The 22637-nt window shown below is 39.8% G+C and overlaps 2 protein-coding genes across 4 annotated transcripts in view; both read left to right on the top strand.

Annotated features, from left to right (window-relative positions):
* cfap276 (cilia and flagella associated protein 276) overlaps positions 1-11162 on the top strand; it is a 30990-nt gene extending 19828 nt beyond the window's left edge. For all 3 annotated transcript variants that reach the window (XM_048553237.2, XM_059653403.1, XM_059653402.1), the window contains 3 exons: positions 3130-3242; positions 8866-9068; positions 10935-11162. In XM_048553237.2, the coding sequence (XP_048409194.1) occupies positions 3130-3242; positions 8866-9068; positions 10935-11005 (387 nt within the window). In that variant the 3' untranslated portion in view covers positions 11006-11162. The remainder of the gene's footprint in view (positions 1-3129; positions 3243-8865; positions 9069-10934) is intronic.
* A 10199-nt stretch (positions 11163-21361) lies between these two features.
* LOC125462776 (SRSF protein kinase 1-like) overlaps positions 21362-22637 on the top strand; it is a 68293-nt gene continuing 67017 nt past the window's right edge. Inside the window, exons 1-2 of the mRNA XM_048553127.2 lie at positions 21362-21456; positions 21584-21644. Of these exons, the coding sequence (XP_048409084.1) occupies positions 21441-21456; positions 21584-21644 (77 nt within the window). The 5' untranslated portion in view covers positions 21362-21440. The remainder of the gene's footprint in view (positions 21457-21583; positions 21645-22637) is intronic.

The raw sequence follows: 22637 nt of genomic DNA, 5'->3' as shown, positions 1-22637 counted from the left end.
GAGGGAAGGTCGTATGAGGAAAGGTTGAGGGACTTGAGGCTGTTTTCGTTAGAGAGAAGAAGGTTAAGAGGTGACTTAATAGAGACATACGAAATGATCAGAGGATTAGATAGGATGGACAGTGAGAGCCTTTTTCCTCGGATGGTGATGGCTAGCACGAGGGGACACAGCTTTAAATTGAGGGGTGATAGATATAGGAGAGATGTCAGAGGTAGGTTCTTTATTCGGAGAGTAGTAAGGGCCTGGAATGCCGTGCCTGCAACAGTAGTAGACTTGCCAACTTTAAGGGCATTTAATTGGTCATTGGACAAACAAATGGATAATAATGGAATAGTGTAGGTTAGATGGGCTTCGGATTGGTTTCACAGGTCAGCACAACATCGAGGGCCGAAGGGCCTGTACTGCGCTGTAATGTTCTGTGTTCTAATAAAACACCTCCACATCTTGAATATTTTGGTGGCCAAAGGACAATTAAGAATCAGCAATAAACGCTGGACTAGCCAGTGCCAACCACATTCCATGAACAAATTAAAGAAGTCTATATGTTTGAGTGCCAAGGTGGTACTGGCTGTTCATCCATGCCACTGAGGCCAAGATATAGACAAGTATGTCTCAGAATTTCGACAGTTACTTCAGCACCATTTATTTTCCTGCAAATCAGAGTTGCAGACTCTCAGAGCTGCTACTTCATAGATTTCCAGAATAATGCTGCATCTCATGTGGTGAGGACTCCAAAAGTTTGGTCAGACAGTGTATTGTGCTGTTTCCTACTCCAATTCAGACTTTTGTAGAATCTTAAAACTGAGAGATGTGAGTTTTGGATCCTAAGTCAGGAATGCAGAGCCAGTATAAATCTCAGCTCCACAAACTGGAGCTGGGAATAATTCTACTCAAGGCTTGGATTTTCATTCTGTGAGGGTTCATCGAGCATGAGATTTACATGGGTGGGTAAAAATGAGAGTCAAGGTCATCAGTCCTACAAATAGTTCGGACTAGCCTCGGGGTGGCCAGGCGCACAGATGTATTCCTGGTTATCCATTAATGTGTAGATTTATTATTGATTATTGTATATTTTTGGACTTATGGTTTTGATTCACATGAAGCCAGCCTCTCTATGTCCTTCTTAATCTATATTGCTGTTATAAGAAACTGTAGCTTTACCACGTGGGCAGTCCTGAAATATCTTTTTGGTTGAAGATCTTACCATTAAAAGATCTTAATGCCTGCCAAGTAAGATATCATGTTTTAACCCTTCAGAGCACTGAACATTCTTCTGTTATTGAGTTTCTGATCGAATAACAGGGAGGATTTCTTCCATTCACCCTACTCACATGAGCACAAGTGAAGCAGAGCACAGCCAAGGTGAGGTGAGAGTGACTACCTTTGACTTCAAGGCCGCATGTGACTAGATGTGGCATCGAGCCCTGGCAGAATTATAATCAACAAGGATGAGAGAGAAATCTTTCCACTGGTTTGCGTCATACCTAGTGTAAAGGTTGTGATTATTGGAGGTCAGTCATCAGAACTCCAGGTCATCTCAGCAGAAGTGTGTCAGGGTAGTGCCCTTGGCCCAACCATCTTCAGCTGTTTTATCAATAAGCTTTCATCCATCATTAGGACAGAAGTGGAGATGTTTGCTGATGATTGTTCAGTGTTCAGCACCATTAGATGCTGAAGTAGCCCATGTTCAAATTCAGAAATACCTGGATGATAGCTAGGCTAGGTTCATAACTGTGAGGTAATATTTGCACCACACAAGTGCCAGACAATGACCTTCTACATTAAGAAAGAATCTAACCATCATCCCTTAACATTAAATGGTTTTACCATTTCTGAATACCCCACTATGAACATCCTAGAGATTGCCAGTGACCAGAACTAAACTGAACCAGCTGTATATTATACTGGCTATCACAGCAGATCAAAGGCTAGGCTTCCAGCAGCGAGTACTTCACCTCCTAACTCCCCAAAGCCTATTCACCATCTACAAGACAAAAGTTAGGAATGTCCTTTCGTACTCCCTACTTGATGGATGAATGCAGCTCCAACAATGTCAAGCAGTTTGACTTCATCCAGAACAAAGAAGTCTGCTTGATTGGCATCATATCCTCAACATGCACTCCTTCCAACACTAATGTACAGTAACAGCAATGTGTACCATCTGCAAGATGTACTGTAAAAATTAAACAGACTGCAAGACAGCATCTTTCAAACTCAAAATCACTGATTGGAAGGATATGGGTAGCAGATAATGGGAACACCACCATCTGCAATTTCCCCACTAAGCCACATATCATCTTAACTTGGAGCTCTATTGCTGTTCCTTCACGATTAGTTGGTTGAAATCTTGGAACTCCCTAACAATATTATGCATAAACCTACTCCAAATGGACTGCTGCAGTTCAGGAAGGCTGCTTGCCACCATCTTCTCAGGGGCAACTAAGAATGAGCAATAAATGCGGGCACAGCCTTCTAAGCCCACATCCTCTGATAAATAAATAAAATGAAGTCTGTTTGACCAAAACTGTATCTCTGACACTCCTGTATTTGTAAGTTTAAACCATTTAATTCGGCTCATGCATCTCAGAGGCTGGCAGATCTCTGCATTAGGGCTTGTACCTCGGTACAGAGGATGAAATCTGATTCCTGCAGTAGTGGCAACATTTATGATAGATTAGACATCTAAAACTTGCATCAACTATTTACTGCTTAATGATGGCTACCATGTGTAAAGAAAGAAAAATTGTGCCAGAGCTGAAATCATATTACTCCCACATCCTTCAAACTAGCTTATTATTTGCACATATTGTTGTTGCAACCTAGCTTATTGGAAGCAACAGAAGTCTTGATGTAATACAAAGAGGACAGGATCCTGACATAACAAGATTTTAATCATTTTATCCATTGCTTTTTTTGAAGAGGATATATGGTACTTGGCAGTTTGTTAAAATAACCTGCTGAATGTCTCCAATTAATTATGAAAGTGAGTAATACAGTAACTAGACTAATTATGCAGAAAATGCCTTCTTGAACAAAATTGAAGTCCAAAACATTTTTATAAACTCAATACTTCCAAAGTTCATGGTTCATTTATTTTAATGTATTGAAGGCCATATGTTGTTCTAATAGGCACCGAAAGACAGTCTGGATCTCCACCTTAATTCTGTTTATAATCATTCAGAGGATTTTTTGAAACATAAGAATGAGATACTTCTTCAAAAAGCAACCTGTGAACCTCAGAGGTAAGTACAATTTACGTTATTTTGTCATTGAAATATTAACTGTAAAAAAAATTGTAACACAGGGATATATAATCAGATTAGCAATGGTATTAGATTAATTCTAACATTTTTGTATCCATTATTTCCAGTTAAAATAGAATTTGCAACACTTTATGAAGGTCCCGTATACAAATCTTGAAAGTCAGTGCCACTTTGCCAAGTTGCTGCTTAAAAAAAACTGTTCTTCACAACGACAAATGTAAAACTTGATCTGGTTAAATTGCATTGCAAATTGGCCCAAATAAATAAATAGATTAACCTTGAAATCACAGAATTGTTACAGAGAGAGGTCATTCAGCCTGTCATGTCTGTACTGGCTCTTGGAACGTTTTGATTTATTGCCATTCTCCTGTCATTCTGCTAACTCTGCACACTGTTTCTGTTTAATAAATATCTAATGCCCTTTCAAATGTCTTAACTGAACCTGCCTCCACCATACTGCCAGGCAGTATTTTCTACATCCACTCCCACGACATACATTTAAATACTCTGGACAACTGGAGCTAGTTGAAGCACCTCCCAGTCTGGGGGCTGATCACTTATTACTGATGGAACTTTAGCATTTCCATCACAAACCAACTGATATGCATAGTATCCTCCAGATGGAAAATTCCCCATGTGTTTGACCAAGTCCCTAGATTATTACTTCAGTACAACATAAGTGGAATTATTATGCCAGAATTTGACCAAGTCCCTAGATTATTACTTCAGTACAACATAAATGGAATTGTTATTTTTTTTAGAGGTGTGGTATTTCAATGGAAATTTTTTTATTCATTCATGGGATGAGAACGCCACTGGCTAGTCAGTATTTATTGCCCATCCCTAATTGTCCAGAGGGCAGTTAAGAGCCAACCACATTGCTGTGGGTCTGGAGGCACATGTAGGTCAGACCAGGTGAAGATGGCAGATTTCCTTCCCTGAAGGACATTACTGAATCAGATGGGTTTTTCCAACAATCGACAACTGATTCACAGTCATCGTTAGATTCTTAATTACAGATATTTTGGATCCTCCGAACAATTTCTGGGTCTCTGGATTAACAGTCCAGTAATAATACCACTAGGCCATTGCCTCCCCCATAATATTAAACTATTAACTATTTCTTAAGTTTGTTCTTTGGTAGAATTTCAAGAGTAGGGAACTTTCCTGGCTAACATTCTTTCCATGACTGTGGGAATAGTGAGGCTTGATTTCCAGAGCACTTTCTCAGTCAGCCATGATAACACGGACTGCTTCAGTACCTGCGGAGTTGCAAATGGTGCTGATCATTGTGCAATCATCGGCCACCCACCTTCTGACGGCAGGAGAGTTATTGATGGAACACCTGAAGATGTATGGGTCGGGACAATGCCCTGAGGAGCTCCTGCAGAGATACCTTGAAGCTGAGATGACTGACCCCCCAACAACCACAACCAGTCTGTTGTCTCATAAGAAACTGTTAGCTCCTCTTGGTCTTTTTCAAAAGCTGCAAACTCCTTGGACTTTTTCCACGTTTACAGCCAGTGCCGATTATCCTCATTTTTCAATCCAAAGTTCAAAATAAAGATGTGGTTTCTGACAGTCCCATATCCACCAAGACATGAGCAATAAATGGGTTTGTGCTGATATGTGGCAAATAACATCGACAGAGCGCAAACCTAGTCAAGGGGTCATAGTTTTAAGCTGGTTGGAGGAAAGTATAGAGGGGATGTCAGAGGCGGGTTCTTTACATAGAGAGTTGTGAGAGCATGGAATGTGTTGCCAGCAGCAGTTGTGGAAGCAAGGTCATTGGGGTCATTTAAGAGACTGCTGGACATGCATATGGTCACAGAAATTTGAGGGTGCATACATGAGGATCAATGGTCAGCACAACATCGTGGGCTGAAGGGCCTGTTCTGTGCTGTACTGTTCTATGTTCTATTACCGAATAGAGTTTAAGAGTGCATTGATCATTTTGCTATTTGTATATAAATGTGTTTTCTGAAGGGCAGTTAAGGATGGACAAGAAATTTGGTCTTGCTAGCTCTATATATATTCCATGGTTTTACCTAAAATAATGTCTCAAAATATTTTACTACCTAGAATTGTGTTACATAATAGAGCAGTAATTTATATTACAGCAAGGAGAATGATGCTGCAGTGTGTTGTATTTGGTGAGACTGATTTTCCAGGCATAACAGAGGAAGAACATCAAAAGTACCTTCTCTATTATACCCTATCAAAAGTACGCTCAGCAGTTTGAACCCACCCATATCTCTGTCTTCAATCTATAACCAGACCTCTGGCTTGCAGTTGATGCAAGAATTCATTTTAGAATGGAGAAATGCACCCAACAATGAGAAACAAAAATGGACCATTTTCTTACAGTCAGAGGACCAAGGATTTTCTGGCTACTATTCTAAAAAATCCCCACATTTTACTTCATGGCCCTGAAGCACATAAGCTCATAAGATCAGAAATGTTTTATGATGCAGAAGAAGGTCCTTTAATCCATCGTACCTACGCAAGCTCTTCAAAAGAATTTATCATTTCTCATATCACCATTGTGTTTTTATAAATCACTTTCAGTTTATGCCCTCTCATTCTTGTTCCTTTTATAAGCAGGAGCAGTTCTTCCTACCTCATATATGCAACCCACTCATAATTTTGAAAACATCTATCAGATAGCCTCGTAGTCTTCTTCTCTGAGAAAGAAGAGGCCCAACCTCTCCAATCTATCCACATCACTGAAATTTCCCATCCCTGGAACCAGTCTGATAAATTGCTTCTGCACTTTCTCCAATGCTTTCTGTAATGTGGTGCACAGAACTGCACAGAATACTCCAACTGATGTCTATCAAGTATTTTATACAAGTTCAACATCACCCCCTTGATCTTGTATTCTACGTCCTTATTAACAATACTAAGAATAATGTATGTATTACTTACTACTCTTTCCATCTCTGCCGACACCTTCAATGACCTGTGTACATTTACATCCAGGTCCCACTTCTTCCGCACCCCCTTTTAAATTGTACTCCTATTTTTACATTATCTTTCAATGTTCTTCCTATCAAAATGCATCATTTCACAGTTCTTTGCATTAAAACTTAGTAAGGAATTTTCTAACAGTGATCATCTGTGATTCTTTATTTTGAGTGAGTTAGGGACAAACTCAAGCCCACTTTCATTGGCAGCTGCTGAATTTGATTCTTGTTCAGGCAGAGACATGGTAAAATTATTTCTGTGCACATTTTAAATTATCACTAAAAGATAGTATGGGACAAAGGTGTCATCCCATTTAAAAAATATCAGACAAATATGATGTTCTTTAATTTGCAGTATCTCCCTTGATGTTAGAAAGCATAGAGAGGTGGTCACCCACTTGTTAGGGGCAAGTAGGAAGAAAGGGAATGGGCAATCACCAAGCAGCACAGGAGAATCAAGCAGGTACTTCGGGAGTGGAAATAGTAAGAACTGCAGATGCGGGAGCCAGAGCCTATATAAGGTGGAGCTGTAGGAACACCGTAGGTCAGGCAGTGTCAGAGGAGCAGGAAACTCGACATTTTGGGTCAGGAGTGACCAGGGTACCTGCTTACTAAACCATTTTCTCTTCTGGATGCCGGAGTGGGCAATGGTTCCTTGGAGTGCAATACGAGCAAAGCCCATGATGCCACAGTACCACAACAGTACACAAAAGGAGCATTAATAGGGGATTCTTTAGTTAGAAGACTAGCCAGGCATTTCATGAGCCATGATGGAAACAGCAGTAAGTAACACATACCGTATTCTCAGCATTGTTATGTGTGCCATATTACATAAAGGTTTGAAGTGCAGCAGCAATTTAGAAGATTGGTTTCAAGGATGGGAAATTTCGGTGATGTGGATAGATTAGAGAGGTTGGGACTCTTTTCCTCAGAGAGAGGAGGACTATGAGGTGATCTGATAGATGTTTTCTGTTACGAGTGGGCTGCATAGATGAGGTGGGGAGAAACTGTTCCTACTTGTAAAAGGAACAAGAATGAGAGGGCATAAATTTAAAGTGATTTGCAAAAACACAATGGTGATATGAGGAAAAAACTTTTCACTCAGTGAGTAGTTACCATATCGATTGCACAGCCTGAAAATGTGGTGGAAGCAGATTGAATTAACGGCTTCAACCTGCAGTTCAAGAGGGTATTGGTCAATTATTTAGATAAAAATAATGTGCAAGGGCTGTGTAAGGTAAAAGCAGGTAATGATGCTCATTTGAAGACCTTCTTCTGCATTGTAAAACATTTCTGATCTTATGAGTCTAGGTGATTTAGGGCCATAAAGTAAAACGTGGTGATTTTTTTGAACGGTAGCCAAAAATTCCTTGGTCCTCTGGCTATCAGAAAATAGTCGATTTTTGTTTCTCATTTTTGGGTGCATATGTCCATTCTAAATAGAATTCCTGCCTCAACTGCATGCTATCGGTAGCTGAAGAGTGATCTTGTAGAGGCTGATAAAATCATGAGGGGCATAGCTCGGGTAAGTAGACGAGGTCTTTTCCCCAGGATAGGGGAATCAAAACTAGAGGGCATAGGTTTAAGGGGAAAGGAAAAAGATTTAAAAGGGACCTTAGGGGGCAACATTTTAATGCAGAGGGTAGTGCGTGCATGGAATGAACTGCCAGTTGAAATGGTGGGGCTGGTACAATTACAACATTTAAAAGGCATCTGGATGGGTATATGAAAAGGAAGGGTTTAGAGGAATTTGGGCAAAATGCTGGCAACTGGGACTAGATTTATCTCGGATATCTGGTAGACATGGACGATTTGGAACAAAGTGTCTGTTTCTGCGCTGTACATCTCTATGACTAACAGCATTGACAATAGCCCACTCACCAAGAGTGTTTCTCTATCTGCATCGAACCATGTCATGATCTTGAACACATTAATTGGCCATTTTATAACCTTGCAAATTCTGGAGACAACAGGCTACATTTTTACAATCTTTGTTTATAATGGAAACTTTTCATTCCTGGTAACTGGTAGACCTGTTTCACACTCTTGTAATAGCCTTTACATCTTCCCTGTTGTGGTAACTTCAGAATTGTGGAGAATACTGCAACTTTAGTTTGTATTAATAGAACCATTCAATATAGATCAAAGTATAATATTCTATTATTGTACAGGTTGCAGGTTTGACCCAACCAAAGACCTACACGGCTGTTGTTCCCTTATATATTTAGTGATGCTGTAGCTGGGAAAAGGCTACAGGATATCCAAGGGAGTCCTTAATACTCTTAACTACCTAGATACATGCAAGGGGCTGACTGTCCTCACTTTAAAGGAGCTTGGGCAGATACAACTTGATAAAGATCTATAAAATAATTAAATAGTTGGTTAGGGTGGCAATGAATAGATCATTGTGCTTTAAAATACTGGTATGAAGAGGAGGGTATAAGTTTAAACCAAGCAAGAGTCTGGATATTATACAATCTGTTTCCAGGGAGTCATGAGATTTTGGAATAAATTGTAGGTTGGAGTTATATTGCTGACTCTAGAAATGCTCCAACTCATCAAAAATATTTAAAGCCCTGATAAATAATCTCTGTGAACATATAAATTGTTTGTTGCATTTTCTAAATTATTTACAGGGGCTGTTGGTTGGGCATGGATGACCAACTTCCAGAAGACATTTTTCGTCGGAAAATGGCAAAGGATGCAGTGCAGAAAGATATTTGTGACTGTGCACCTGAAGAACCAGACACCACAGCTAACTACTTATGTGAAAGACCTCCACCGAGACATTGGATGTCGCCGGCAAAATTATCCATTCATAGCATTGAGGGAGCAATAAGTGAGAAACTAGTTCTGTGAAGCAGTATCAAAATAATAAATATACAATAATATATAATAAATACATACACACACACTTTTTGCTGCAATGTGTATCACCTAGCAAGCTTAACTGCTGGTGTAGGATTTCATTGTACCTGGAATTTCCAACAAATCCCACTACCCCTCCCCACACTGCCCACTCTTTAATACTTAGTTATTTCTGGTAGAACAAGAAATTAGGCACATATAGAATTTCAGTGTGCAATGGTTGATTCATTTTGATTGGGGAGTAAAAAAAAAAAAAAAATTGTCATGTACTGTTGTGTATGTAAAGTGGTATTCACAAGCTACACTTGATACCAGGAAATGTTTCACTTCTATATGATGCTTCATTATATTAGGCCTTCTATGTAAAGCTTTTCAGTATTGCCTAGTAAGAAACATTGCTAAATATCTAAAGCAAGGCGAAGTGACAATAGCTCTAATTTTAACACTTAATTTTATTCATTAAACCTAAGATAATCTAACATCAAATCATGGGAATATTAGGGAGTTCAATTTGTAACCATTGACATTAGTGCAAGAAAATTTGGACTTCACTCAATATTGAAGTTGTGGTTTTACCTCTGCCGCGTTAGTGGAAACCAGATGTACAGATAGCTGTATTCATCAATTACGTACTTCCTGCAAATTTCACACTTCCTTTTCACAATTTTTCACTTTAACATGTTTTTCTAAGGGAACCGAAAGGACACCTGTTTGTGTCCATTGGATAACAAGGTGTACAGCTGGATAAACACAGCAGGACAAGCAGCATCAGAGGACCAGGAAAGCTGACGTTTCGGGCCTAGACCCTTCTTCAGAAAATGGAAAGGGCGTGAAGAAGGGTCTAGGCCCAAAACGTCAGCTTTCCTGCTCCTCTGATGCTGCTTGGCCTGCTGGGTTCATCCAGCTCTACATCTTGTTATCTCAGATTCTCCAGTATCTGCAGTTCCTACTATCTCTGTGTCCAGTGGATCTTTTGTTTGAAGATGCAGATTGGGCAGTGACCTGCAAGTGAGGCTGAGACCTCCCATGCTCTGTCAATTTAGTATTAATTGTGAGGTTTTGTCTACCTCAATGCTTAGGATTATTGCTTTACAAAGAGCTTCACAGGATTTATACATTCAACTCCCGTCCACCACCCAGTTGTGGCTTCTTCTAATTTTTGGAGAGCAACTGCTCAGGTGCAAACAGATCCAGCCCACGAGTCAAAAACCTCCCAGCCTCACTGCTGAGGTCAGGATGATTTAGCACCTTGTCTCAGCCTTGCCTTAACTGAGAACTGATTTTTACAAATTTAATAAACATGTAATTTCTACTCTCCCTAAAAACTTCTTCACTGAACTGCCATAACTTCACTGACTGTACCAGCTAGTAGAGATGTCTACTAAGTTAATATAGCAACGGGGGATATGGTAATAAGGCAGTAAAATTACTTTGAGATAGAAGATTAACCATGATCTTCCTTAACATTAGAGTAGGTTCAAGGAGTCAAATGGCCTACTCTTATACCTAATGTTCACAAAAACTTGTTAGATGCCTCATTTTTGTTTCAATTCCAAGAAGATATGGCAGTGCAGCAACAGCAATAATCCAAAAATATAAACATTTTCCATGTTATATTATTGAATAACATGTTAGGAAGCTCTGACTTTATCACTGCTCAAAACTAATGCCAGGATGGAATATGGTTCTGGAACTCACTGCTGAGACTCAAACCTATGTCTTAGAGCTGAACACTACTGAGCCTTTAGAGTCATGTCCTTCTGAAGAGAACAGAAAAAATGGTTTGGGATTTTTCTTTAGACTGAATGTAACATGTTTTATTTACTTTTCTTCACAGGAAGCCAACATTCAGCTGCTACCAACCGAGGATATTCTAGAAAATTCGACGGAGGCTTCTTTATAAACTGAATTAATAGATATTTCTCCATTAAGATTCTGATTGACTGTTTGTTTTCCTTCTTCAACAACACCCTGAGAGATAAGGATGACACAACAGCAATATTGTGAAATATCACCTAAAATAAGGTCTTTTTAAGAAACAGAATTAAATAATTGCAATAAGAAAGCTCAAAATGTTGTGTTCTGTAATCGATACCTTAAAGTGTTTGAGGCTGCAATTCCAAGCATAGTTTTGGTTCACGATGGGGACAAATAACTTAGTATAGAAGTAATATTGGATATAACTATCTCCACCAGGTTTCTACCACAACATGGGACACTGTGGACTTGTTGGGTCAAAGGGCCTGTTTCCACACTGCAGGGAATCTAATCTATCTAATCACTGCTTATTGCATTTCCCCACGCTCTTTAATTCTTCGTACAAAACACACATTGAGTATACAACACACATTAAATATACTTATTTACATATTACCAACAAGCCATTCTGTGTTTCATTATTTTTGCTTATTCAGAGAATTAAGGATAACTTTGAAATTAAAATCTATAGCTGCATAACAGAAGAATTTTGAACCTGAGGAGTCCCCAATCAATATCTACAGTCAGGGTTTCTCAGAAGTAGTTATGTCATTGTCTCTCTGCGTATGCTGTTATGATGACAGCAGAAAAGCAGCAAATGATTTAGGCTAAAGTAAGGCAGCACAGTTCATAAGAATATTAGAGATGTAACGCTTCACCAAAGAAGAACAAGGGCTGCCTCTGACCTACTGCAAGAGGATCTGCAGCTATGTTCAATTGTTTGCTCTGCATTTTGTGTGGTTAGCAACACCATCATCTTTTGCAGAAAAAACAGCAGTAGTGATCTTTGGAATATCAGCTGGGGTACAGTACAATATGCTTTCATCAGCTGGCTAACTCTAAAAGGATGGGGGGAATTCATCACTGATGGCATCACAGCAAGATAGGGCATTCACCATGATGAAGCGGTTGGCCTTCCTAAGACCCAATCTGCAGCAGTTAGATGAGGCCAATAAATCATCCACATGCTATAACTGGCATAAGAACGTAATGTCTGAGGGATCACACCGTAAATCTAATCAGGGCAGAGGTAGAAAGGTTGCAGGCATCCACCTAAGTGCCTCTACTCCCAAACTTTCCATGGGGAGGGGATTAAATTATGTTCCCGTGCATGTATATTTGTAGCTCACTGAGTTCTTCACAATTCTGACACTCACAAAGAGCTAGTTTCTTGCCATTGCTGCATTGGAATAGTAACTAAATGTCTTGCATTCATGGGACTTTTCAGTATCTGTTGCAAACAACATGTTGCTACTTAATTCCTTTATCTGCGTAAAATAATCAAAATTCATAATAATCTAATACCAGAGCTTTATTTCCTTTATGCCGATTTCAAATAAGGCAATATTCCTTCAATCAACTGCCCAAACTGCAAATGACACCGTGTCAACATTTTACCCCATAATTCTGACAACAATCAGTACCTGAATAAATGTCACAGTCTATCAAATAAACATGTGCTTTCTCGCATAATTCTAACTTCTGTGAATAACAAGGTATTTGGTTGTTGTATATTCTATTTTGTTAAAACAACATCCAAATGGAATACAAACCATCTACTTAACCTAACACTATGCTAGGCCCGATGATTAAATTTCAGACATCTACTTTTTCCTTTCTGTCATTCTTTTGTCATTCATGAGATCTGATTGTGTCACCAGCTAGGCCATTTCAAAGCACAGTTGAAAGTCAACCACATTTTAGCTTTGCATCACATCTAGACCAGTCCAAGCAAGGACAGCAAATGTCCTTCCCAACAGGACATGAGTGAACTAAAAGGAGTTTGACAACAATTGATAAGGCCAGCTTTATTTTCCAAATTTTATTCATGCAACAACTACCATGGTGGGATTTCAACCCATCCTCCCCCAGACAGTATGCTGGGCCTTTGTATATTGAGTGCAGTGACATTACCACTGCACCACTTACTCTCCTAATTTTTTCTGTCTACATGTTAATGGAACATATTTGCAGAAATAGTTGACTGCTTCTGCTTAGCAACAGGATCACAAGACTAAGATGCCACCTTTAAACCTGGTAGATTAACCTTGAACAATTATTAGCTGCATCTCAGCAGCATCCTGGACAGATTGTTACCTGTTATCCATATTCCACTGTTATAGGTATAGGTATATTTATAAAAAGGTATGACCAGAATCTCGGCTTGTGCTGATGTACTGCGGGATACAGTATCAGGCAGTTTGGTTCCACCAAGCAGTATTCTACTGAGTCATGTGTCCCGACTTTTGAGCAGATAGCTGATCCATCCTAGAATTGCTGAGAGATGAAGACACAATACAGACTTTTTTTTATTCCTTTCTCAAATGTCACCTTCAGTTAAGTTGGATCCAGATGTTTCTTGAATTTGGACCTGTTGTAGACACCCAGGTAGCAGCCATACGCTTCATAGATGGCTGAACAAAACCAACATTTCATTGATATTGCAGCAAATGAAGCTTCTTGGATTTGGAGTCACATTTGTCAATAGTTGCATTTTTGAAATAGTTGTAGAAAGCTAGTCAGTTGTATCAAACTGCTATAGCAGTGCCAGAAGAAGACCATCATCATGAGATTGCCACAAGAAAATATATATTTACGTACAGAAATCTGTTGCTGGAATACTTGGTACATGGTATATGTGCCCTTTACCCTTTTCTAAATTCACTGCTTCACCAACTCAAAATAGTACCATTTACTGTTCCTTTTTCAAATTCTGTTTTGGGTCTGGAAAACATTTGATATGATTATGATGGTCACAGTTGACCATGACAGTCCTAATTTTAATGTACTTGTCCCAGTATCTGGACCAGCTGTTTTGGGACAGCTTGTGACAGATCTATTGCTGTTTCAGGTGTGTTTCCAATAATAGGTTTGCAGGCATGTCCCATTTTCACAAATCGGGTCAACCTGGATATAGTATTATAATATCTTTGATCAAAGATTCATGAAAATTGTTTCACTTATTTTGATGTGTTAATAAAATTCTGAGAGGCAATCAATTCCTGTGGATCAACAGAATAAAAACAAAATACTGTGTATGCTGGAAATCTGAAATGAAAACTGAAAGAGCAGATCTGTCAGCATCTATGATGGAAGAAAAACAGAGTTCATGTTTCAAGTCCACTATTACTTTTCTGAACTAGAACTATACTTGAAAATATGTATATATACAAACAAAACGATACATATATTTAAAAAAGTATACGTTTTCTGAAGAAGAAGCATACTCAATTCCTAGTCTTAACTCTATTTCTCCTTCCATAGATGCTGGCAAATCTGCTGAGTATTTCAAGAACTTTCTGTTTCTATTCCTGAAGAGCACTTATATGAATTGATAATACCTCTAGAACTGCTACCATGATTAGGTAAACTACTATTCATTCTCTCTTTGTCATTACTTCATAACATTTAGCTTGCTGACTAAGACTTCTACGCCTCACTTTATCTCTGCTGCAAAACCTTTGATTTTCCCTAAACACTGCTATGCTCCACAATGCCAATATTACCTTTTCTAAACATGTTGTTGGTGCCTTACAATGTAATTCCCACACAGAGATACTGGAGTAAGCCACCTGAGGTATATTGGTAGATTTACATGACTTGAGCCATTGTAATACCAAATCTTTGTTTCCATTCCACAACCCACTGATGTCTACACTCCATATCAGATACCTTTCAGGGTCTAGTGCTCAAAAAGGGAAACTTGTGCAATTTCTTGTCCATGACCTATGCATATTATAACGTGAAGATTGCATTTTCTAATTAGGACTAAGCCCATCAGAAAGTACAGAGAACACAAAGCTTTGAGCTTTGATTCCACCTTTAATTATGAAATCAGTCTTTTAAAAAATATACATACAATATTTGTTAATATGGTTTTAAAACAATAGTTTCAGAAATGACTGTTTGGGTTTTCACTGGGAATACAGGACTTAAAGGCTTGCAGCAGTTTAATGAACCAGGTATGGTATTTTTGTGTCTGAGCAAGTTTGTCATTGCTGCATAATGTAATGCAAGTGCAGATAACAGTGATCCAACTTCAACAGAGGTGAAAACACTGCTAAGATGATCAGACAAGGAAAGAAGACCCTGTTCAGAATTGAGTACATCAGGGTCATTATTAAGCTTATTCAGGATGGCTTCTGTGACACAGTGATAGTGTTCCTACAGTTAGAAACCTTGCTGATCTTTCATTTCATTATTTTTTTTTATTTGGAGCTTTGAACTGTGAGCTGAAGAGGTCCTTTGGGCTTTGATTTGTTTAAAAAAAAATGAACAAACTGATATTTGTTTACGAAGCTGGGCCAGAAAATAAATTGCACATTGTTCCTTGTTAAAAAGTGCTCTAGAGGTGTTTCAACTTCAGAGAGGCTTTAGGTGTCATCTCATTTCTTTTTTTCCTTTTGATTTATCCCTCAAACCTGCATGTTTGTCTGTCTATCTTTGTTTAAGAGTGGGGGCTAGAATTAAATGTGATTGGGTTTAAATCATAGGCATTAATAGATTACTTTGTGGTTTAACTTTGCTCTGCTAAGGGTTCTGCATTATTAATAAGTTGTTAAATCTTTTGTTTACACTATAAACCTGGTGTCTAGTATCAGCTATTCAAACAGTTTGGTACTAGTTAATCAAAAATCTGTTTAAGAACTACTGGGGTCAATTTTAAAGGTCAATGATGTGAATACAGGGATAGAGAAGCTGATTTGATTTGGTTGTTTCTCTCCATTTTGTAACACTACCTCTGAGCCAGGAGGCCTGGGTTCACTTCTCACCTGTTCCAGAGGGTATAATAAAAAATCTGAACAGATTGATTAGAAAATATCTTAAATTTAGTCCAGGGTCATGGATGGCGGGTTCCAATTCCAATTCTAACTCACAGTTAATTGAAAAGTGTAATAATTTTTCCACATAAAGCAATGATGGAGTAGCAAGGCGCACAATTTAATACTGCACTGTACTAAATATGTTTTCAGTTATCTGCTCAAGCTGAATTAAATTGCTTGAATTACATAATGCCATTGACAATAAGATAACATTATTTTCTTTGCACTCCCATTATGACCAATACTTCAGATACATCCCTATATTCTTTCAATTCAACCAAAACGTTTTATGTGGTATGTAACTGGGTGCATTGCAATCACAACTGCTTTGGACCACATTCCGAAAACAATGTATTATTACTTGACAGGGTAACAAAAGATAATTTGTCCATTTTTGCTTTCTTTTTCAAGGACAAGATAAGAACAATGAATGGCAACAGCAAAAACATTCACATTTATGTAACACTTTAAATGAACAAATATGGCCAAAATCATTTTATAAAAGCAAAATTAAAGAAATGTTAGGAAGTGTGGAGATAATCTTAGCCAAAGAGTTAGATTTAAGGAGGGATTTGAAGGACAGAGATGTGGAAAGGAATTCTGCAATGTTGAAATTAAGCAACTGCAGACATGACTGGCAATAGTAGCGTACAAAACTAGAAGATGCACAAGAGACTTGTGCAAATAAATTGGAAAGTTTGGGGATAGATTTTCAGCAAGTAAAGGTTATACAGCAAGGAAAGGGCAAAATGACGGCCAATCCTAAATGTAAAGATCATAATCTTAAATTTGAGGCATGGGTGGAATCAGTCAGCAAGATAGGCTGGGGATTAAGTAGTTTCACCTTAGGATGCAGGCAGCATAGCTCCGAATAAACTTGACTTTATGGAGTTTGAAGGACACATAGTTATCCAGAAGAGTTGTGTGCAGAAGTGACAAAAATAATATAAGCGAATGTGCCAAATAGGTCAGAGGTAATCAGAAGGAGACTGACAGTGCTTTTTGTGAAGGATAGGATATATAATTGGAAACTCTGAAGGGACTGAACAGGTTGCCAAGGTCTTGAACAGTTTGTTTCAACTTAAACCAACAGCCAGGGAGGAGAATGAAGTCGGTGTCATGGATATGGAGTTTGTGACAGGGCCAAATTTGATAACTTGATAGCTGGAAGAGATAATTGCTCATCCAAGACTGGAGGTCAGACAAGGAATATGTTAACACAGAAAATGAAGAAGGGACAGAGGTAGATGAGGGCAAAAGAAATGATGAAGTGATAGCCAAAGTTGATGGCCATGAGATAATTCCACTGTGATGTTGCAAGAATGGCAAGAGACTTTATTGCTCAAGTTAAGGGGGTCATAGCTTCTCCCTTTCTTGGCCTCCTTTCAGTCAATCACAACAAATATACAAGTACACAAGAAATATATTTTTGTTTTGCTTCTCTTTTAGCATCTAGCCATGACACTTCAATCAACTTAGTTAACCCAGATTTAAAATGGAGAGCCAATTCTAGTGGTTTCTTGAGTGAAGGACAGTAGTGTTTTAGTACATCAAAGAAATAACGAAAAGTGACAAACACACGGACAAAAACACTGCTGTGAACTTACAGAGAAGGTTAGAGGTGAATCTGTATTTAATATAGGTTGGGAAATAAAGGCGAATGTTAAGTTATAGTTTTCCAGCGTCTTCGAGTTGTATGAAGGCAGTACGACTGAGATGTCATTGGAAGAGGTTCAGGGATTCCCCCATGTCATATGTTGCAGATGTCAGGAGAGTAAACAGATTGTGGTACATGTATGGATTAATTAATGAATTTATGCCAGTGGGATAGATTCATTCCTGCCATAGGGATAGAAATCAGTACACAGACTGATCTTAAGGGACTTGATAGGACAGGCTGTTTCTCCTTGTGCAAGAGTCTAGGACCAAAATGCATATTCTCATAAGGGGTCACATGTTTAAAACAGAGATGACAAGGAATTTCTTCTCTCTGAGGCTTGCAAATCTGTGTAATTATTTATTGCGGAGGGCTGTTGAGGCTGGGTTGTTAGGTATAGTCAAGAGGAAGATAGATTTTTAATCAGGAAGGAAATCAAGAGTTAAGGAAAAGGACAGTGGAATTGAGGATTATCAGATCAGTTTTGATCTCAATGAATGGTGGAGCAGGCTTGATGTGTTAACTGGGCTACTTCTGCTCCATATCTTATAGCCTGTAACTTGTACAGTGCAAATATTACTTGCCACTTGTCAGCCTAAGCCTGAATGTTGTCCACATCTTGCTGCATCTGGACATGGACTGTTTCACTATCTGAGGAGTCACAAATGATACAGAACATTGTGCAATGAGCAGCAGTCATCCTCATTTCTGATATTACGATGAAGGGAAGGCCAAGAGGATGGTGGTGTCTTTTCCCAGCTCTGGTGCAAAACCATTTATCTGAAACATTAACTGTTTTTATTTCCACAGTATTACAGAGTTGTTACTGAGTAGAACGAAGCCATTCATTCCTGCACTGGGTCTCTAAGAGAGCATTTGATTTAGAGTCATTTCTCTGCATTCTCACCAAAATCCTACACATTGTTCCTTTTCATTGTTCTGTCTAATTTGCTTTTAAACATCTAAATTGAACCTGTCTCCATCACTCTCCAGACAGTGCATTCTGGATCTTAACTACTCATTGCTTGACTTATATCACTTTTACTTCTTTTACTAATTAGTTTAATTACGTGCCTTCTTGTTCTCCAATCTTTCATGAGTGGAAACATTTTCTACTAATTTACTTTGTCCAGTGCTGTCATCATCTTAAGTACTTCATTCAGATCTCCTCTCAGTCTTCTCCTCTCCAAGGAAAGCAGTCCCAATGTCTCCCATCTATCTTCATAACTGGAATTCCTCATTCCTGGAATAACTCCCATAAACATAATCTATAGTTCCGCGAATGCCTTCATTGTGAATGCCTATTTTGTGAGTTATGTGCCCAAAACAGACATGGTACTTAAGCTGAGACTGAATGTAAGTTTAGCATATCCTACCTGTCTTTACTCTATTTCCCCGATTAAAATAAAAGGTGTGTTTTAATAGCTGGTCACCCTTTGTGACTAAAAACATACACAACCAAGTTCCTCTGCTTCTGCACTCATTTTAAGACCATAAGAGCATAAGACATAGGAGTGGAAGTAAGGCCAGTTGGCCCATCGAATCCACTCCACCATTTAATCATGACTGATGGGCATTTCAGCTCCACCTATTCATACTCTAACCGTAACTCTTAATTCCTTGCGAGATCAAGAACTTATCAATCTCTGCCTTGAAGACACGTAACATCCCAGCCTCCACTGCGCTCCGTGGCAATGAATTCCACAGGCCCACCAATCTCTGGCTGAAGAAATGTCTCATTTCCATTCTAAATTGACCCCCTCTAATTCTAAGCCTGTGCCCACGGCTCCTAGTCTCCCCGCGTAACAGAAACAACTTCCCAGCGTCCACCCTTTCTAAGCCATGCATTATCTTGTAAGTTTCTATTAGATTTCTCCTCAACCTTCTAAACTCTAATGGATACAATCCCAGGATCCTCAGCCGTTCATTGTATGTTAGGCCTACCATACTAGGGATCATCCGTGTGAATCTCTCCTGGACACTCTCCAGTGTGGCCCAAAATTAGACACAGTATTCTAAATGGGGCCTAATTAGAGCTTTATAAGGTCTCAGAAGCACATCGTCGCTTTTATATTCCAAACCGCTTGAGATAAACGACAACATTACATTCACTTTCTTAATCATCAACCTGCAAGTTAACCTTTAGAAAATCCTGGACCAGCATTCCCAGATTCCTTTGTACTTCAGCTTTATGAATTTTCTCAACGTTTAGAAAATTGTCCATGCCTGTATTCATTTTTCCAAAGTGCAAGACCTCGCATTTGCTCACATTGAATTTCATCAGCCATTTCCTGGACCACTCTCCTAAACTGTCTTAACTCTTTCTGCAGCCTCCCCACCTCCTCAGTACTACCTGCTTGTCCACCTAACTTCGTATCATCGGCAAACTTTGCCAGAATGCCCCCAGTCCCTTCATCCAGATCATTAATAAATAAAGTGAACAGCTGCGGCCCCAACACTGAACCCTGCGGGACACCACTTGTCATTGGTTGCCATTCCGAAAAAGAGCCTTTTATCCCTAATCTCTGCCTTCTGTCAGACAGCCAATCCTCAATCCATGCCATCAGCTCACCTCGAACACCATGAGCCCTCACCTTGCTCAGCAGCCTCCTGTGAGGCACCTTGTCATAGGTCTTTTGGAAGTCTAGATAGATAACATCCACTGGGTTTCCCTGGTCTAACCTACTTGTTACCTCTTCAAAGAATTCTAACAGGTTTGTCAGACACGACCTCCCCTTACTAAATCCATGCTGACTTGTTCTAATCCGGCCCTGCACTTTCAAGAATGTAGAAATCTCATCCTTAATGATGGATTCTTGAATTTTACCAACAATCGAGGTTAGGCTAATCGGCCTATGATTTTCCATCTTTTGTCTTGATCCTTTCTAAAACAAGGGGGTTACAACAGAAACTTTCCAATCATCTGGGACGATCCATGACTCCAGTGACTTTTGAAAGATCACAACCAATGCCTCCACTATTTCCTCAGCCACCTCCCTCAGAACTCTAGGATGTAGCCCATCGGGGCCAGGAGATTTATCAATTTTTAGACCTTCTAGCTTTTCTAGCACTTTCTCTTTTGTAATGCCTACCATACTCAATGCTACCCCTGACTCTCCTTAATTGTCCGGATATTACTCATGTCTTCCACTGTTTTAGAGTTGCACCCTTTACTTCAAGTTGTCTCTCCAGATCTTCCTTCAAAAATGCATTGCTTACACCTGTATTTTGAATTTGCCACCTACCTGCCCATTCAACATATCCCTGTCTATATCCCTCTCGAAAGTGCTACACTACTCTCCCTAGTTTACAATGCTTCCAAGTTTTGTATGATTTGCAAATATTGAAATCATACCCTTCACAGCATAGTCTATGTCATTAACGTACATCACAAAAAGGAAAGGGCCCAACACTGATTCCATCCCAAGCCTTTGCCTGATGGGGAGAAAATCCATTAAGCATTACTCTCCCCCCCGCGTCATTCAACCAATTTTGGAACTATATTATTACTGCACCTATCATTCCACAAAGTCCAATACCGCCTGAACTACTGAATATTTCCAGAAATTACTCTAATGATAAGAGAATTTGCAGATTTAAGTAAGGACACTCCAAAAACTTGGACACGAAGAACCAAAAATATCAAGCGCCTCAACTAACGTCGACTGACGGCAGTGCTAACAGGAGGTTTGCCCACCACCTCGCGGTCGGAGGTCGGAACAGCAGCCGGGGAACGGGCCCCCACCCCACCTGGCGGTCAGAGGTCGGAACAGTAGTTGGTGGGTGGTTCCGGGTGGGGAGGAGGGGCGGGATAAGAGAACGATAGTTAGAAAAAGCAGTGGGTTTGCGCTTGCGCGCTGGTGATTGTGTGGGGACCGGTTCCAACATGAGCTCCCGAAAAGGTGAGGGAGCCTTTCAGCCGGCTTGGCCTTACCGGTGGGGTGGTGTAGTCACAAACATCCGTTTTGTATACCCTCAATTACCGCTCTAACCTTCTTCCTTCTCTTTCGGATTTTTCCCCCCCCCCAGTTCTGGCTCTGCAAGCGCGCAAGAAGCGAAGCCGAATCAAAAAGGAGAAGATTCTGAAGAAGTGAGTGGGGATGGTTTCGGAGCCGGGGCTGCTCGCACTCTGTCGCCCGCCTGCTGGCAGCGCCAGGCCGAGGCTTACGCTGCGGCCCGGGCCTTGTGGGCTGATTCTAGACCCTCACCTATTTCTCCTGCCCCCCCCCCCCCCCCCCCCCATCCGCCACACACCTTTCCCCATTGCGACCATCTGGTCGGTTCTTGATTTTGTTGCTGTTGCAGCGTCTGGTTTGGGATCTACTGTGTGGATGGATGGATGGTAGTTGGCTGGATGGGGGTTGGTGGCTTGGGGTACAGGGTTGGAGAGTGTTTTTTTTAAAGCCGTGTGCAGCCCACAAAGAGCCTTTCATCCACGCAAGGCGATTGACTTTTTTTTTACTTTGAAAGTTTTATTACGTTCCATTGACAAAAAAGTGATACATAAACGTGGATTGAGTTGTTGCAATCTGCACAAACTTTGCGATTAATTCTCGTTCTTTTTCCTGTAGTTGAGTTGTTCAATATTTTAATTTTTGCTGAAGCCACAGAGAGGACATGAGTTTTTTGAGAAGTGAGGTGGTTGAGGCTGTGATTTAAATAAACCTCTTCTGTTTCGTTCTACTTTCTACAGTCAAGTCTCTGGTTTCTGTTGTTTGAAGACGTGTTTGCCACTGCGCCGTCAAAGTTGTTGAGGGTGTTTTGAAGCTTCCAGAGGGTATATTTGAAATGGCCTCATATTGACTGGAGTCATGAGGTTGAGGTTGAGATATCTAGGAAAACCAATTAACAGGTTGAGTAGAATTGTAAAGTGGCAATGATGTCTTCAAGTATGATGAGGTGATCTTATAGAAAGATGGTTGACCATTGGTTAGGTGGTCTTGAGCAGGCTTTTTACAGTAAGGGATTTTGGTGAAGGATGCTATTCCTGATGTTGACCAAGAGAACATCGAAAAAGTTAAGTCTGCAGATGATTCAGATCTAGACCAAACTTTCTACAGCTAATAAGGTAGGCCAGAGATTG

This window comes from Stegostoma tigrinum, chromosome 21 (assembly GCF_030684315.1).
Source record: "Stegostoma tigrinum isolate sSteTig4 chromosome 21, sSteTig4.hap1, whole genome shotgun sequence".
Lineage (NCBI taxonomy): Eukaryota > Metazoa > Chordata > Chondrichthyes > Orectolobiformes > Stegostomatidae > Stegostoma > Stegostoma tigrinum.
Note: the sequence above shows the minus strand (reverse complement) of the source record. Positions and strands in the feature narration are given on the sequence as shown.